This window comes from Phyllostomus hastatus, unplaced genomic scaffold (genome assembly GCF_019186645.2).
Source record: "Phyllostomus hastatus isolate PE091 unplaced genomic scaffold, TTU_PhHast_1.1 phas_scaffold_200, whole genome shotgun sequence".
Taxonomy (NCBI): Eukaryota; Metazoa; Chordata; class Mammalia; order Chiroptera; family Phyllostomidae; genus Phyllostomus; species Phyllostomus hastatus.
Window position 1 is genome coordinate 10972799 of NW_025334016.1, and position 18257 is coordinate 10991055.

The 18257-nt window shown below is 38.9% G+C and overlaps 1 protein-coding gene across 2 annotated transcripts in view; it reads right to left on the reverse strand.

Moving 5' to 3' along the window:
* Window positions 1-18257, reverse strand: part of SLC9A7 (solute carrier family 9 member A7) — a 161337-nt gene that overhangs the window by 37065 nt on the left and 106015 nt on the right. For both annotated transcript variants that reach the window (XM_045860498.1, XM_045860497.1), the window contains exons 7-12: window positions 17814-17955; window positions 15958-16063; window positions 14630-14718; window positions 14436-14549; window positions 12126-12237; window positions 8730-8883 (exon numbers count right to left, since the gene is read on the reverse strand). In XM_045860498.1, the coding sequence (XP_045716454.1) occupies window positions 8730-8883; window positions 12126-12237; window positions 14436-14549; window positions 14630-14718; window positions 15958-16063; window positions 17814-17955 (717 nt within the window). The remainder of the gene's footprint in view (window positions 1-8729; window positions 8884-12125; window positions 12238-14435; window positions 14550-14629; window positions 14719-15957; window positions 16064-17813; window positions 17956-18257) is intronic.

Genomic DNA, 18257 nt, shown 5'->3' on the forward strand with positions numbered 1-18257 from the left:
CATTATATTATCTGGATAGAGTTGCACAGAGAGAAGAAAATAATAAAGATAGGAGCAGAAATCAATGCAGTTGAGAATAAAAATAACACAGGAGGTCAATGAAATGAAAAGCTAGTTCTTTGAAAAGATCAATAAAATTGACAAACCTCTAGCATGACAAAGAAAATCAGAGAGAAAATACAAATTAACAATATCAGAAATTACCAATTACCAATTACCAAATTACCTCTATCAGTGGTATCACTATAGCTCTCATAGACATCAAAAGGATAATAAGGTAATGCTATGAACAATAGACATGTTACAACTTAGATGAAACAGACCAATCTCACAAAGTACTATAACTTACCCAATATGAATAGATAATCTTAATAGCCATATTAAAGATATTGGGTTCATAATTTTAAAATCCCTGTCAAAGAAGTCTCTAGGACCAGATGGTTTTACTGAAGAATTCCATAAAACTTTCAAAAAGAATTAGCACCACTTCTATACAATCTCTTCCAGAAAACAAAAGAGTAGGGAACATGTCCCAGCCCATTTTGTGATGCCAGATATCCTGATTCTGAAAAAAGATACAGGCAGTATGACAAAAGAAAACTACAGACCAATATCCCTCATGAACATAGACAGAAAAAATCCTTAAAAAAATATTAGCTAATACAGTTCAGCAATATGTATAAAACTTATACACAACAAACAAATGGGGTTTGTTTTGGACAAGTGAGGCTGGTTTGATATTTGAAAAGTAATCAGTGTAACCCACCATATTAACACAGTAAATGAGAAAAATATTATATGATCATATAAATTTACACAGAAAAAGCATTTGATAAAATTCAACATATTTGTTATTTTAAAAAATCACAGAAACCTACTAATAGAAACTTCCTCAATTTGATGACGAACATCTAAAATAACCCTACAGATACTATCATACTTTTTAGTGAAAGACAGAATGCTTTACCCTTAAGATGAGGAACAAGGCAAGTATGTCCACTCACATCACTCTTATTCAACATAGTACTGAAAGTCCTAGCCAGAGCAATAAATCAACAAAAGAAAATAAAAGGCACACTGGTTAGAAAAAAAAAATAAAAGTGTCTCTATTTGCAAATGACATGATGGTCTACATAGAAAATCCCAAAGAATCTACAAAAAATAAAAATAAAAACCCAAGAAAAAAACAAACCCTCCTAGAACTAATAAGTAAATTTGGCAAGGTCATAGGATATCACATCAACACACAAAAACCAATTGTATTTCTATATCTTAGCAATGAGCACATGGAAAATGAAATTAAAAATAGGATAACCTTTACAGTTACTCAGAAAGGAGAAAAAATACTTAAACATAAATCTAACAAAACATGTACAGGCTGAAATTTTGTATACTGAAAACTATAAAATACTAATGAAAGAAATAAAAGAAGATCTAAATAAATAGAGAAAAATGCCATGTTCATAGATTTGAAGACTCAACAGAGTAAAGATGTCAGTTCTTCTAAAATTGATATACAGGTTTAATACAATTCCTATGAAAATCCCAGCAAGTTTTTTAAAAAGATGCATATAAACTTAGTCTAAAATGGAAATGGAAAGGAACTAGAAGAACTATAACAGTTTAAAAATAAATAAATAAAGTGGAAGGACTCACCCTACCTGATACTAAGGGTTATTATGTAATGATAGTTATCAGGATGAGGTGGATGGATAGACCCAGGATTCAATGAACCAGAATAGAAGCAGACTCACATGCATATAGCCAACTGATTTTTGGCAAAGGAGTAATAGTAATTCATCAGAGTAAGGACAGTCTTTTTAACAAATTGTGCTGACAACTAGATAGCTGTAGTCACATAGAATAAAATAAAATATGCCTTAGTTCTTATATAAAAATTAAGTAAAAATGGATCATAGACTTAAATGTAAAGCTTAAAACTAAAACACTTTTAGAAGATAACACAAAAAGAAATCTTGGAGACCTAGAGCTTGATGAAGAGTCCTTAGACATGACATAAAAAGTACAACACATGTAAGAAGTTAAATGATAAATTGCACTTCATCAAAATTAACTTCTGCTCTATGCCAACACTTTTAAAAGGATAAAAAGACAAGTGTCAGACTAGGTGAAAACATCTACAAACCACATACCTGACAAGAGACTAGTATCTAGAACAAATAAAGAACTCTCAAATCTCAATTAAAAAACCTCAATAATTAATTAAAAATCCAATTAGAAAATGGATAAAAGATCCAGAGACAAGATGGTGGAGGAGTGAATGGAAGCCACATCAACCTCCTCCCAGAGCCAACCTGGAATTACAACTACATTGTGGAGAAATCACTGAGGTCAAACAATTGAACAATAGTAAGAGATAACCCTTAAAACCTTGGGCAGACAGAAGAATCAGTTTTGGCATTAACCGACTGGTAAGGAGTGCACTGCTCCAGATGGCTGGCTGGGTGCCCACAGGCAGCAGCACCTGAGGGATAATTAAGCAATTCCCCTTGAGAATTGTGGGGTCTAAACCCTAAGCTGCGATCCTCAGCCTAGAACACCAGAGCCCAAAAAGTATACATAACAACCAATGGCAAAAAGCAGTAGGGTTTCTCTCTGCCAGAGATGGTTGTCTAGAGACACAAAAAGCCATTTCAAGGGTCAACACACAAATTTTCATTTGCAGCCACTTATCCATGGCTCCGGCAAAGATGGGGGCAGAGTCACTAGAGATGCCTGAGGAGAGACTAGAGACAAAAGCTCTAGAGAGCTGAGAGAGCTGAGAGAGTAGTCCCAGGGATCCCAGTGCTGAGTCATCCCCCATACATCAGCAGCCATTGTGCTCAGGCAGATGACTCCCCTCTGAGCAGCAGCAGCCTGAGGGGAAACAACGGCCCCAACCCCAGGAGGGACTCTGCCCTGGCCCTGTGGTACTTAACCATGACTGCTGAGTGCAGAATGATGAGACTAACAACTGAAGGAGTCAGCCAGTGATAGTAGATCCCTGGCAAAGGGTGGGGGCACAGAATGGACTTGACATGCCAAAGGACAGACTGGGGACAGAGGCTTCAGGGAAGAACTGAGAGAGTGGCCACTGGAATCCCAGTGCTGAGTCACCCCCTATTAGCATCACCCATCTTCCTCAGGCAGACCACTCCCCTCCAAGCTGCAGCAGCCTGAGGGGAAACAACAGCCCCAATCCCAGGAGGGATTCTGCCTTGCCCTATGGGGCTTAAGCCTCACTGCTGAGTGTAGAGTGACTAGATTAATAACTGAAGGAAATAGCCACAGACAGTAGACCACTGGCAATCTCAGAGCAGGCTGCCTAGCGTCAGATGGGGTCAATGTGTGACATCACCGGAGGCAGATCCAGAAAGAAAAAACAGTGGTAAATACTAAAGGATACCAAGACGAAATCCACTGTGGTCTTCTCCATGATTAGCAATATTTTCTTTCCTGCATAGCTTTTTTAACATTCATTGCTTGTCCAGCAAGTTTGTGCATATTAACTCACTAGAATTTCTACTATAGTTTATTTCTCTCCTTTCTTATAACAGTCTTAATTTCTTTACACCCTCATTAATACTGGTTAATTAGCTGCTGATAGTGGGATTGTGGAGGGGAGATATTATTGCAGATGTGGGTTTGTTCCCTGGACTTTGTGGTTTTGTTCTGGCAGCACCTGCACAACAGCATACAAGATGTGGATGGTGGAGTGGCCCTCAGTCAACCAGCTGGAGAGAAGGACCCACCAAAGAAAGACCCAACAACAATCAAACCCCAAAGACATCCAGAGAGCCAACATAAATAGCATAAACGGCATCCCAGGAGCATCAAGTTCAGGAGATCAAGGAGACTGCAATACTGATTCTCACAAGTCTCTTACCGTAGAAGTTCACACCACAAACTCAGGGAGTCAGAACAGATCAATTTAAGAAACAGAGGCTAACAAGAAGAGTCTCACAAACAATGGGGAGACAAAGAAACAAACCCCAAACAAAAGGAAAGGAGGAAGCCTCAGAAAGAATGCTAAATGAAATAGAAGCAAGTCAACTATCAGATAGTGAATTCAAAACAGTGGTTATAAGGAAGCTTGATGAGCTCACTGAGAATTACCAAAAACTACAGGGAAACTACAAGGAGCTTCCAGCAAAGTAAATCAACATGAAAAACGAAATACAGACTATCAACAAGAGCCAAGAGGAAATGAAGAACACAATTTCTGAACTGAAGAACACAGTAGAAGAAATCAAAAGCAGGCTAGATGAAGCAGAGGATCAAATCAGCGAGCTGGAGGACGAGGTAGAAAAACCTCCAAAAAAGAAAGAAAAAATCCTCAAAGAGAACAAAGAGGGATAAAGGGAACTGCATGACAACATGAAACAGAATAATATCTGTATAATAGGGTAACCAGAAGAAGAAGAAGAGCAAGAGATAGAAAATCTGTTTGAAAAAGTAATGATGGAAAACTTCCCTAATTTCATGAGAGAAAAAGCCACACAAATACAGGAAGCACAGAGGATCCCAATCAAGAGGACCACAAAGAAGCCTGCTCCAAGACTCATCATAATTAAAACAGTGAAATTCCAAGACAAATGAGAATCTTAAAAGCAGCAAGGGAGAAACAGGAAGTAACATACCAGGGAGCCCCCATAAGGCTAGCAGCTGATTTCTCAATGGAAACATGACAAGCCAGAAGGTAATGGAAAGAAATATACCAAGTAATGAAAACCAAGGGCATGCAACCAAGACTACTCTACCCAGCAAGGCTCTCAATCAAAAAAGGAAAGAGAAGTCCTGGCTGGCATAGCTCAGTGGATTGAGTGCGGGCTGCGAACCAAAGTGTCGCAGGTTCGATTCCCAGTCAGGCCACATGCCTGGGTTGCAGGCCATGACCCCCAGCAACCACACATTGATGTTTCTCTCTCTCTCTCTTCCTCCGTCCCTGCCCTCTCTGAAAATGAATAAATAAAATCTTTAAAAAAAACTTTAAAAAAGATTAAAAAAAAAGGAAAGAGAAATAAGGAGTTTCCCAGACAAAAGAAGACCAACAGAATACACCTCCACCAAATCAGCATTGCAAGATATGCTAAAGGGACTGCTTTAACAAGAGGAAGAAAAAGAGTGTGAGAGAGAGAGAGAGGAACACAGGTACAAAGGGGGTAAAATGGCAATGAATGAGTACCTATTAATAATAACCTTAATGTGAATTGATTGAATGCTCCAATCAAAAGACATAGGGTAGCTCAATGGATAAGAAAACATGACCTGCATATATGCTGCCTACAGGAGACCCACCTCAGAATAAAAGACCTACACAGACTGAAAGTGAAGTGTTGGAAAAAAACATTCCAAGCAAATGGACAGTAAAAGAAAAAACAAACAAACAAACAAACACTGGGGTAGCAATACTTATATCAAACGAAATAGTCTTCAAAACAAAGGCCATAAAAAGAGACACAGAAGGACACTTCATAATACTCAAGGGAAGAATCTTTCAAGAAGACATAAACATTACAAGCATATATGCACCCAACATAAGAGCACCCAAATATATAAGGAAAACCTTAGAAGACTTCAAGAAAGATATAGACAACAACACACTTATATAGAGGATTTTAATACCCACCTATCAAAATGGATAGATCTTCCAAACAAAATATCAACGAGAATATTGCAGCACTGAACAATGCCCTAGATGAAATTGACTTAACTGACATATATAGAACCTTTCATCCCAAAGAAACAAAGTACATATTGTTTCCAAATGCACATGGAACATTTTAAAAGATAGACCACATGACAGGACAGAAAACAAGCCTCAACAAATTCAAGAAAAATGAAATCATACCAAGCATTTTCTTGGACCACAAGGGCCTGAAACTTGAAACCAACCTGAAGAAAAAAAAGTCAGAAACACTCAAATTCATGGAGATTGAATAGCATGCTATTAAGCAATGAAAGGGCTAAGAATGAGATCAAGGGAGAAATCAAAAAGTTTCTGGAAACAAATGAAAATGAACTCACAACAGTCCAAAACTTATGGGACACAGCAAAGGCAGTCTTGAGAAGGAAGTTCGTACTGATACAAGCCTACCTAAAAAAGATAGAAACATTTCAAATAAACAACCTAACCCTACACCAAAAGAACTGGAAGAACAACAACAAAGACAGCCCAGAGGTAGTAGAAAGAAAGAAATAATGAAGATCAGAGCAGAATTAAATGACATAGAGACTAAAAGAACTATTCAAAGGATCAATAAATCCAGGAGGTGGGAGGGGATTATGAACAGAAAAGGAGGAAGTGTCATCAAGGAACATGTATAAAGGACACTTGGACAAAACCAAAGGTGGGTAGGATAGAGGTGGGAGGTGGGGTTGGCTGGGGTGAGGGGGAGTGATAGAAGAAAATTGGAGACAACTGTGCTTGAACATCAGTAAAAATGATTTAAAAAGAAAATGGATGAAAGACTGAAACAGATATTTTAGCATAAAAGATATATCAGTAGAAAATAAACACACAAAGAGATGTTCGTGATATTATTGTCCTGTCCCTGAGAGAAATGCATATTAGGACCACAGTTGAGGTATGCTACAGACCTATTAAAACCGCTGAACTGAAAAAATTTGATAACACTAAATGCTGGCAAGGATGTAGAGAAACTGAGTCTCTCATACACAGAGTCATGCACATAGTCATTTCTGACCCTTCACTATGTGGTAGCTGCTATGTTCTAAATGCTATCTATACATTACATTAATATTTCACAGACATTCAATTATTATATTATATTCATACACATACAGCTTGTGTGTCTCAGAGTAAGCTGCCCATGCTCTCAGCTCTGGGTAGCTCTGTTTTAGTGACCCACTTCTTGAAAAGGGTTATGAGAAATGCAAAATGTCGTAAGTCTACTGTCTATTCCCAGTGAGAAATCATTTGATCCTGTGTATGTTGAGGGGGGCAATAAAGGACCTATAAAATAGCATTCAACACAAACATGAGTTAATCAGCTTCTGAGCATCCAGGGTACCTACTGAGTGACCAAATAGAAGCAGGAAGTAATCTCAGAGGTCACTGAATGCAGACTCTCAACTGTGCAGTTCTTATTCTGCTATACAAAACAAAGATGGTACCATCTTATGTCTCAAGTTTCAAGCCAAAAATCTGTAAATTTTCTTCTTCAGGTTTATATTGCCACACATGAATAGTTTTCCTTAGCATAACTCTCGAGATTCATGCCAAGAAACTGAAATTCAAATCATCCCACATTTTACAACATAAAAAAAGACCCTACCACAGCAAGCCTTCTTACAGGCAGTATAGCACAGCAGTTATTAAATGAGTGTGGACTCTGTGGCAAGACTGTCTGGATTCATATACCAACCTGTCCACTTAAGGCTTTGTGACCTTGGGCAAGTTCTTTCTCTGTGCTTCAGCTTTCCCAACTCTAAAATAAAGACAATAGTGGTAGCTCCCTTATAGGAATGTTATGAGAATTAGCTTAATATACATGTGGCATCTTAAACACCACCTGCAGCATAAGTGTTAGCTATTATATGACCATCACTGATAAGCCCCACATAGATTCTGCAGACCCACCCACCCTGAGGCTGAGACATGTCAGCCCAGAAATGGGAGAGCTGGCAGTGGCCAAACCCAGGAATCCCTGCCTGCTATCAATATAAGTTTTGAGACTATTCTCTCCAACTCTAGTTTTATCTCTGACTCCAAGGATGACTGTGAGATCCTGTTCATTTTTCTCTCCTCTAAGCTAGGTATGCTTTGCAGCTGTTATTCCCATGTATCCTACATTCTAGAGAAGGAACTAAACAAACTAAAAAGCCAACAGAGAATGAAAAAAAAACATTGCCACCCTGTGGCTTTTCAGAGAATTCTTCACACCTCTTGCACTATTGGATTATCTTCTCCTTCTGATCACTTTCACCCTCTGCAGACACAAAACTGATGCAGGTGGTGAGAGCACCTCCAAGATTCATGGTACTCACTCAGAACTGAAGGTTACCTGGAGAAAATCTGACAATGTGCTTTTATTTATCAATAAGAGAAAATGAGGCCCAAAGACATGAGGGGCTTGCATTAAACCAGGGCCACAGTTGGGCTGTGGGTCTCTTGACTCCTGTTCCAAAGTCCTTTTTGCCATAGGATGTGGGAGCTCACAAGCCCAGTTCAGAATTTAAGTGCTCTTTAAAACACGAAAATCAGGTCAGTGCCCCTTCATTCTGACACAGCTGCAAAACCACAGTCAGGGGACATCCATGAGGCTGCAACAAATGAGGGTTATGCAGGAAATGTCACCTCTTTTGTGCACTCAAGCAAGAAAAGACACAGCAGTTTCCTCCTAAAACAAAACTGTAATTGTGAAAAACAAAACTTGATTGTGAAATAGCAGACATTGCAAACAGCTATGTTTACCCTCTCTCCTTCGGCTTTAAGACTTTTTGGATTCTTGCCCTAATGTCACTGTGCCAGCAAGGTGCAGGTGTTTCTAATTCCTTGTGATTTTGTAGCAACAAAAACTTTAATGGCAACAGTTTTTTTCTCCTGGAAATTTCAACACTCTGAATTTTTATTGTTTTTTAGTTTTGATCTCTCCCCAGAACAACAACAACAACAAACAGTAAAAACCTTCCATGCACTAAGCTATAGCACACCCAGCATGGGTATAGTGGTATAGACACAAAACTAGCCTCAGTTTCAAACCGACCTTATATTAAGCCATGACAGCATGGGTGTTGTGCCTCCACCAACAATCCAGACGGTGAAGAAGACAATGAGGAGCGTGGTCGTGAACATCATCTGGCGAGCATAGGATGCTGTGTCTCGGATGGCAAGTGCAAATGCCATTGCTCCCCTGAGGCCTGCAAGGACCAAAGAGGAAGTTGTCCTGGTTATAATGACAAATGGCAATGTGTCCTCAAATGCACTGCTACCTCTGGGGGCTCATAAACCATATCCACTTATGCTTCTGGAGTCAAGTTGTTTTATTCAGAAAAAAGAACTATAAAGGAATATAATTTTTTCCTGTTTGAAGTTTTCTTTTGCAAAGTGTCTAAATACAATGCTAAAAACACTGTATAACTTTGTAAAGGATATTTTTATTAATATTAATAACTCTTTTATTGCTGAAATAATTATCCTGCTAGTAATATGAAACAAAAAGAAATACAAATAAGAAATAATTTTAGCTCTCCAAGTCTGTGGTCCAAGCACAGCCCATTCCCTACATAGTCACTAAAAACTTAAGAAACAGGTTATGTATGAATATATCAAATTTATATTTGTGGTTAATGTATTATAAACCACAAAACAGTTCAACATTTCCTTAGCAAGGCCACACAGAGAAGTAACAATATAACCTGATCTACATCAGGGGTTGGCAACATTTTCTGTAAAAGATGACAAATAGTTTATGCTTCGTGGACCATGAGGAAAAAATCAAGGCTATCATGTAGGTACTTATATTAAAAAAAAAAACAAATTTTCACAAAATTTCATGAACAAAAACAAGAATATAATAATAATGAGTACAATCATTGTAATACAGGTCTACTATTGAAAAGAAAGGAATTCTTTGAGTGGGGCAATGCTTATCTGGCTTGCAAAGTTAATGTTCCTGATTATCGAATAGATTATAAATATTCATCTGTAAAAGCCATTTTGAACCCTCAGGGTATATGAACACAGGCAGCACCCAGATTTGGCTCAGGCACCACAGTTTGCTGGCCCTGATAATCTACAATAACATGTATTAAGATTAAGCATGAACATTTTAATATTTATGTTTCTAAGCTTTTTTGTTCCTTCCCATACCATGCTCATAATTTATTGTATAGTGAAGACTGAATCCATGGTCTTTAATACATATGTAGTTTAAATTCCTATTCACCATGAGCAAGATTGTGTGTATAAGAATTAAAGTTATGCCCACTATATCTGTTTATATTTTTTCCCACCTTTCCCAATAATTTCACAATTAATCTAAGAACTTCATTATGATTTACTAAAGAAGAATTATTCAACAAAAGTCACATTAAAAAACAGAGTGAAGTTAATGTTTTCTATCAATCTGTCCTAGGAAAATATTTATACATATCTAGATTACCCTATAGGCCAGTTATGTCATTGACCAATCAATCAATATTTAAGCCTCTAAAGAGATGTTATCTCAAATAGGATAACTTGGGGGTCAGAAAAAGACAATGCTTGCTATATAGTTCTTCATTTTATTAGGAAAACTTCTTCATTTTATTAGGTAAACATTGTAAACAATATGAAAGTGAAACTCAGGTAGTTCATGGCCTTCAAGAATGAGTTCTCCCAGCAGAATATAATTTTTATAAGAGATATCTTTAAACAGCACTATGTACTTCTCAGTCTTTTAGTACAAAAGATAATAAACATATTTTAAGTTTATCTAGGTGACTGAGTTACGTCCAATTCATCTGTCTTTTTTCTGCTATCACTTTCCTAATACATGAGGAGGATCTTACCATTGTCCTCACAAATCCCTAATGCTTCCAAACTGCTTCTAAGTAAAACCCAAACTGGTACAGCACTGGAGCTTCTCTGTGGTCTAGACTCCAGCAGTAGTCCTCAAAGTGTAATCCTCAAACCAGTAACAGCACAGAACATGTTAGAAATTCATATTCTCGAGGCTTCCCTGTACCCACTGCTTTAACCAGACCAACAGATGATTCCAGTGCAATCTGAAGGTTCACACCACTTTACATGTAATTTTCCATTCCAACCTTACCATCTTTCACCATTACCCCATGTGTCTTACATGTGAACCAGACTGCTTACCTTTCCTTGCAAAAGGCACATGAGGCCATCCTTCCCAGACTTTCTAACCTGCTGCCTCCTGAAATCCATTTCTTCCAAGCTCAGTTCAAAGGTTACCCCTTTGCAAAGGTGGCCCTGGCTCCTCCTCTCCTCTGCATTTATTCTATACTTCTTTTGTGCAATTCACCCCACTCTCTTCAGAGAAAGCACTTTGTACACCTGTCTCCCACCAGTATACTGTGAACTCCTTGAAGGAGGCTGGTTTCTGTGTCCTCTACAACCTAGAACTGTGGCTTATAAAAGAGAATGCTCAATAAATGTTTGTAAGAGTGAAAGGCAATCATTATGGCAGGTTGTACATTTAAGGGCAGATGCAAGTAAGACAATGACTACTCTGCTGAATAGTGCCAGTTGATGTGGTTTCAGTATGACTCTCTAAGGCCCCCAAGAATTACTGCATGGCAGTAAAGAGCAGTTACTCACTTTGCCTCTTGTATAGCCCCTCCCCATCCCCCAAACAGGACAGAAGTAACTTTAAGAATTACAGTAGCCTTTTGTGCCACCATTTCCTCCCTCTTCTCTGCAGAGATGCTGTAACTTGGGTCTTATTTATCAAATCTGATGCTTACCACCTTTTACTGCACTATCTATTCACGCAGATTGTACTCTCCCTTCTTTATCTGCACATATTTCCTTATTTTCCTTTATTTTCTCAGTGGCTTCTCCACACTTTCTAGCTTTATAGTGGAGAGGGGGCATCTGGGAGACAGTGTAAATCAGCAGAACTATGACAGCTGTTGTTTTCCGGTTTGGGGTCATCTTCCTTAGGAGTGTATTTTATTTCTTTTGCTCCATACCAAGTTAGAGCTAAGAGAGACCTCAACTAATTAGCTCAATGTCACTATTTTACAAGAAGATACTGCAGCTGGGGAAAGGGTGTTGAGTGACATGGCCTATGTTCTTTCTCATTGAAGACCTATTTTACTTAATTTAGTTCTGGAGCCCTTCTTGAAAATTAAGAGTTATGAACAATCTAGAGAACAATTAGGCACTTTCATATACCTCCAGGCCCCTTGAGTCGTAGAAATGAAATAAAGATGCAAATATTTTAGGTGAGAATGTTCACATTTGGTAGTAGAGTTTGCAAAATCAATATAAAGTAAGTTTACCATGTACATCTGTCTACTCAGCACTGCAGTGGATAAAACAGAACCAGAAACTTGAATTTTTCTCTTTTTATGAATGTTATCAATACTTTAATCATATTAACACTGCCTGCTGAAAAACACTCATTTTGTATACATTTATACTGTTTTACCTGAAAACATCATCATATGTTGAAAATTCCAGCCAATCTTATGCCTTCTGCCCAAGTTGAGGAAGAAGGAGAGCGGGTAGATATGTGCAGCTCTGCCCAGGAAGATGGCAACCTGAGCACCAAATGGAGGTTAAGGGCTCAAAATTTTCCAGAATGCCACTGTCATACAACCTCTGGTTAAACAGAGAATTTTAGGAATGCCATAACATCTCATATGATCAGGAGAGCTGCACCAAAAAAGCAATGCTGTCTAGTTTCCCTCTAAACAAGTCTCAACAACAAGTACTAGTCAATTGATCAACTTTCCCAACCTGCTGGCCCACAGAGGTCACATCTAGCCCATTATGTGCACCATTATAGCTTCATGATTTAATTAAACTGGTATGACCCATCCAATATATCTTAAAATAAGTCTGGAAATAAGGTAAGGTACCATATCAGGAGAGGGGAGCTGAGAGAAGCAAACTGTGTGTTGGGGTCTTTTGGAAGAAAAAACACAAGAAGAAAAGATTACTAACCTCTGAGTCAAACTACGAGGAGAAGTTTTGCTGGGTCAGAAGCTAGTAAGCTTTGGTTGAAAGTAAACACCAGGGGCTTGAATGACCAGCAAGAGTCTACAAATAAGAGGTAGGGAAACTTAAAGTACTCATAATACTAAAACACATTTATGTTCCTCACAAGAATCAACCTGGGAAGATTTCTCTACCTAAGTGGCTAAAACGTCTTTCGGAGATATAAGAAATGGAAAATGAAAAGTGTGGAAGAGGAACTCTACTGTGGAAACCAAAGAATTCAGGGAAACCAGTCATTCGTCACCTGCTGAATTTAGAACAGAGCCCAACAGAGAGCCACACATGTCCTGCTTACAGGAGGAAAGCCCAGTGGGAACCAGAGGAACAGGGAGCTTCCGTTCCAGCAAAGCACCAGCTGCCAGAGCTGCAGCTGTTTCAGATACAAGTGAGGGCAAAAGTATCTTCTGTCTTCTCCAGGGCAAAGCGCTGGCTAAAATTTTCTTTTTTTATCTTCCTTTTTTGTTTTGTGTTTAGCAAAAGGAAACAGGTAGTACGTATAAAGCCCATTCTACCCCAGTAGCCATGCAGAGATCCTCCTTGTAAACAGCCTTCAGGATTCTCAGAGGATCTGATTGGCCCCACTCCAGGGTCCTCATTTGTAAACAAGGGCTGCGTTCTCACTCTCACAGGATACCATGCCAGGAATACAAATCAAAATGACATGCAAGGTCTTTCCTAATCAAGAATAAAAACACTGATCCTGTAGACTTTCAGCTATTAGTTTGTCAATCCAAGAAATGAACCCCAGTTGAAGCAGATAAGTGGAAGGATTGTGACATGGCATTAGACCATTGTCACTATCTAGTTGGTGAATATCATTTATTCCTGCACAAGACATGAAAACACCAGAAGAGAAAAATGCTCCTTTTTTTTTGCCAGCATCCCAAGACCTAAGGATATCCATGAGGCCTTGGAAAAGGCAAAAGTGAATGCCCAGCAATATAGAACTCCTGCTTGGGATTTTGAAATCCAGGCTGAGCTGTAGAACTACAGTTCCAAGCCTCAGAAAAGTTCACTTAAATGAAAACAATAGGATCTGAAGCCAAGTGAGCAAAACCCTCAGCTGTTGATCCACTGCTAGGTATTCACATCCCTCCTCACTTGAAAGAAGCCAACCCTTAAAATTGTGTCTCTCTTCCAAAAACTACGCTCCCAGTGGGACTAAATCAAGAAACCAACTGTTTTTCCATTCAGTATTTTCTATGTTTCCTTCTTCATTTCTAGGGGAAAAAAAGAGTCTTTTCCACCTCAATATGTTAAGCTTGGGTGAAAGCATGCTTATTACCTGCAAGCTTCCCTGGGAGGTCAGAGAGGGCTGCCCATATCAGTATGCAGTCAAGAACAGGAGTAATAGAACCTTCGGGTCTTTCAAATGGGGAACCTCCTTGATCGAATTCATGTAACAATGAAATAATAGTTCCAGGAACTGACATGGTTGCCCACTCTTAGATCCGCTAAGAAGGGCTCTTTAGAAAACAAACAGCCACCTGCCAGCACTGGCATAGCAGAAAGGCCATCTTGCACAGGAAATGTAGAAAGGACAACCTCAGAATCAATGGCAGTCCTTTAAATCAAATAAATTTAAATGAACCACTTAAGCCTTCTTTTTCTCCTCATAAAAATACCATGAACTCATGCTGGCTCAGTCATGCACCCAAAACAAAAATTATTATTACTATAGCTTCCTCGGCAATAGTCACCTCTCCATGTAGAAAATAGTGGAACCAAAAAAGGATACAAAAGCTCCAATGATGAAAATTGGGCTGAAAACGTGCTTCTGGAAGGTAAACAGAGCCAGGCCCATGTAGGAGAAGATGAAGTTCTCTGCCAGGAAATGTAACACCTCAAAGAGCTGCACGGAAAGGAAAAAAGGAAGCATGAAGCCCGGCGTCAGTCACAGGTAACTCATGAGGATGGAGGGCTCTTGCTCACCTGCTTCGTTCGACTTCTTGACTCTACCGACAGATTGTTGTAGGTATAATGAGCTTGTGTGATTCCACAGAAAAGGACAGCTACAACACCTGGCAATGAGAGGTTGTTTTTTTTTTAATCAATGGAATAAAAAGCAGCAGGAAAAATCCCTGTGAGACAAAAACTTAAGGTAGGCAAGCCCAGCATATCCAAGTTCCTGAATATCTTTGAGTTTCTTATTACTGAAAGTTCTCCTTGCCCCCATTACTCATATTAACCTCTCTTTGTTCCAACCCTGCTTTCCTTCAAACCCAAGGTCCCGGATCTCATCTCTTACTCCAGATTTAAGAGTATCCTCTCTCAACCTCTAAACTCCTACTGTATTACCATCTGTATATTGCATTTAGCATTCAGAGAAACTGTGAAGGCCTATCATACACTTTTATCATAGTCCTCTCTGTTCTTAGAACAAAGGAGTTTAATTTCAAATCAAGGCTTTATATTTTTGCATGGTCTAGAGATTCAGACAAAATGGATCCAGGATACTATTCCATTTATTCAAGTCTTGACGATCTAGACTTCTGGTTAATGATAACCAGTCTGTTATGTAAGACAATTGATGCACTTGGGACTTTGCCTATAAATTTACAGATAATGGTCGAGTTTTAAGGAAGTGGGGCGTTTTATAATGCTGCATATAAAGACAAGTTGCAATTTTGAAAAGGTTATAAAAGAACTTCCTCACTACCTGTGTTATGTGTGGTATTTAAGTTTTCTAATGGAAAAATCAGTGATTTGGTTTTTGTTTGGTTTTGTAATGAGAGGATGTGAGGAACTAAAACCACACGATCACTCACAATAATAACATATGAAACTGGCACCATAAAAATATGGTATTGAAAAACAATGATTAAACAGACCTGAGGAAAAGACAAGGAGTACCTGTGTTCCCACTTATCTGAGTAGATACAAAATTACCTTTAAAAGTTTACATATTTTGCTTATTATTGCTGCTGTTTGTAAACTAACATAGCAATCTAAGGGAGGATACAAATAAGATATTAATATGTTCAGTAACCCTTGCAACTAAACATACAGTTATAATGACTACTCAAAGATATAACTGAGTTTGAAACAATAAACTTTATCCTTTAAATTTATGCAGCTTTGGGAAATAATTATTCATAAGTCAGAACATCAGCCTTGCTCAGTAATCCACCACATGGACTTTCAGTGAGCTGTTAATCAACTCCATGCAGCTGCTATTTAAGAATTCTTCCCTCCCCTCAATCTCCCACAGCTCCCTATACAGTGAGGGAAAGAGTGGCCCAAGGGTAGAGAAAACCCACCTGTAAACCCACAGGCTTCTGCCAAGAGGAACGTGCTCCAAGACATCAGGAAGAAGAGTGCTGTCTCCAGCAGCGGGAAGCAGTGCAGCTTTGTAAACTTGGTCACGTCAGCCCCTGTCAAGGAACTCATCTCCAGGAACAACTACCAGAGTCACTAAGAACCACATTCTATTAGCCCAGGATTCCCTCCCTAAGGACCATCCCTTCCCCTCAACTCTTCCTTTGGGGTCCCAAAGGTGCTGCTTGCTTTTTAAAGTAGTAAAAAATTAAGCTTTCCAGTAGAATAGAGATTATCAAGGGCTGGGAAAGGGGAATATTGTTTAATGAGTACACAGTTCTATTTGAAATGATGAAAAAGTTCTGGAAACAGATAGTAGGGAGTTACACAACACTGTGGTTGTACTGAATGCCACTGAAATGTACACTTAAAATGGTTATAAGGGCAAATTTTATATACATTTTACTATAATTCTAAAAAATGAATGTCAAATGCCAAAACCATCAAATTGTACACTTCAAAAGGTTGAATTGCACAGTGTGAATTTTATCTCAATAAAGCTTTTTTTTTTAAATTAGGCTTTCTAAAGAGACTGGAAATGGGTTTTCTGTGCTCCTTGCAATGCCCATGGGTCTGAAAGGCACAGTCTTGGCATGTGGTGCGACTGTCAGGTTAGTCCTGACAATGCTAGGAGTGCCTAGAGCTGGCCTGCGAAGATGACGCTGTTGAGACCTTGTCCTCTGTAGGCCACTGAGGCCTGAGTCCATAGTAGGTGTCTAATGAAGGCATGAAGAAGAAAGAAATGTGCCATGCCAGGGGCAAGTACAAGGTGCAGGTATCACCTTTTGGGACCAGAGATTTTTCTTCTGACACTGTCATTCCATGGAAGACCAGCATGGAAACATCTCATGGGTGGTTTTGCTGAACAATATAAATCTCTGGTGCATCAAAAGGGACTTTGTGAAGAAAGCAATATAAATCTGTGCTGTCTAGTATAGTAGTCACTAGCCACATGTGCTTACTGAACACTGAAAATGTGCCTAGTCTGAATTGAGATGTACTATATGAACAAAATCTGCACCATATTCCAAAGATTGCATATAAAAATTGAATGCATAAAAATCTCATTAATAATGTGTGTATTGTTAATTTGTATATTGATTACAGGCTGAAATCTGGCTCACATATGTGGCTCCCATTACATTTGTATTTATTGGACAGCAGTGATCTAAATGCCACTGAAAGAAGATATGATGAAGGACTCAGCACACCTGTGGAGGGGCTGCCTGCTCATTGCACACTTTTATGTGTGTTTGTGGGGTGGTTGGCTGGTTAGTTGGTTTTAAACTAAATATTGTGCAGCCCACTTAAGGAAGACTACCTCACAGTAATTCCCACTAATGGCCCCCAGCTAGTTATGGCCATGTTAGCCCTATATGGCACAGAATGCTAAGAGTAGCAACAAGCTTGGGGCTAAAGCACTTCTCAGCCTGCTTCTTCCTGGCCTTCTGTGAGGTGATCTCTGATTCCCAGCCTCCTCCTGGTTCTTTAGCTCTTTTCATCCCCCTAAAACTAACCTCCTTATTTCCCATCTCCAACTGGTTCATAGGAGGGAAAGAAAAATGCAAAGGTGAGGAGAGAGCTAAACCCAGAGTTACACCCCAAACATTTTCTCAGACTCTTAGCTAGGCACTCAACTGTCATGTTTTACCAAAGGGACATGTCAGAAGACCCCAAACCCCAGTAGAACAATAAATCTAAGCTTCACTTTGAAAGGAAAAAAATATAACTTGCTTTTTGCAAGTGTAATGTCATATAATCATACCCATGCAGGGCCAGAAAACTACAAAAAGGATATTAGAGCAGTCACAACACCAGTCACAGCTCCCATGGTAAAAGAGCCACTAAATATACCTAGAAAAATGCCAACTGACTTAAAAAACGCAGCAGCATCAAATGCATGAGTGTTCAGCCCTGCTGGCTGGTAGGCAACAATAGACCTAGAATTTAAAAAGAAGAGAAAATTAAAAAGACTGTGCTGGTTTTACACCATGGTACCAAAAACTATCCAACAAACATATGTATCTGTAATTCACCAGGCACTTCCCATGGTGTATTCACTTAACTTAGTCTCCAGTCACCACATTATGCTAGTACAGCATTCTGATTGCTGCTAACTGGACAAAGCAATATAACATAATCAATAAAGTTGAGAAACCTCATTTAGAAAAACACCCAATTTAATATTTAACACTGTAAGTTGGATCTCGGAATTTAGCCCAGAGCATTTAGGAAGCCAGAG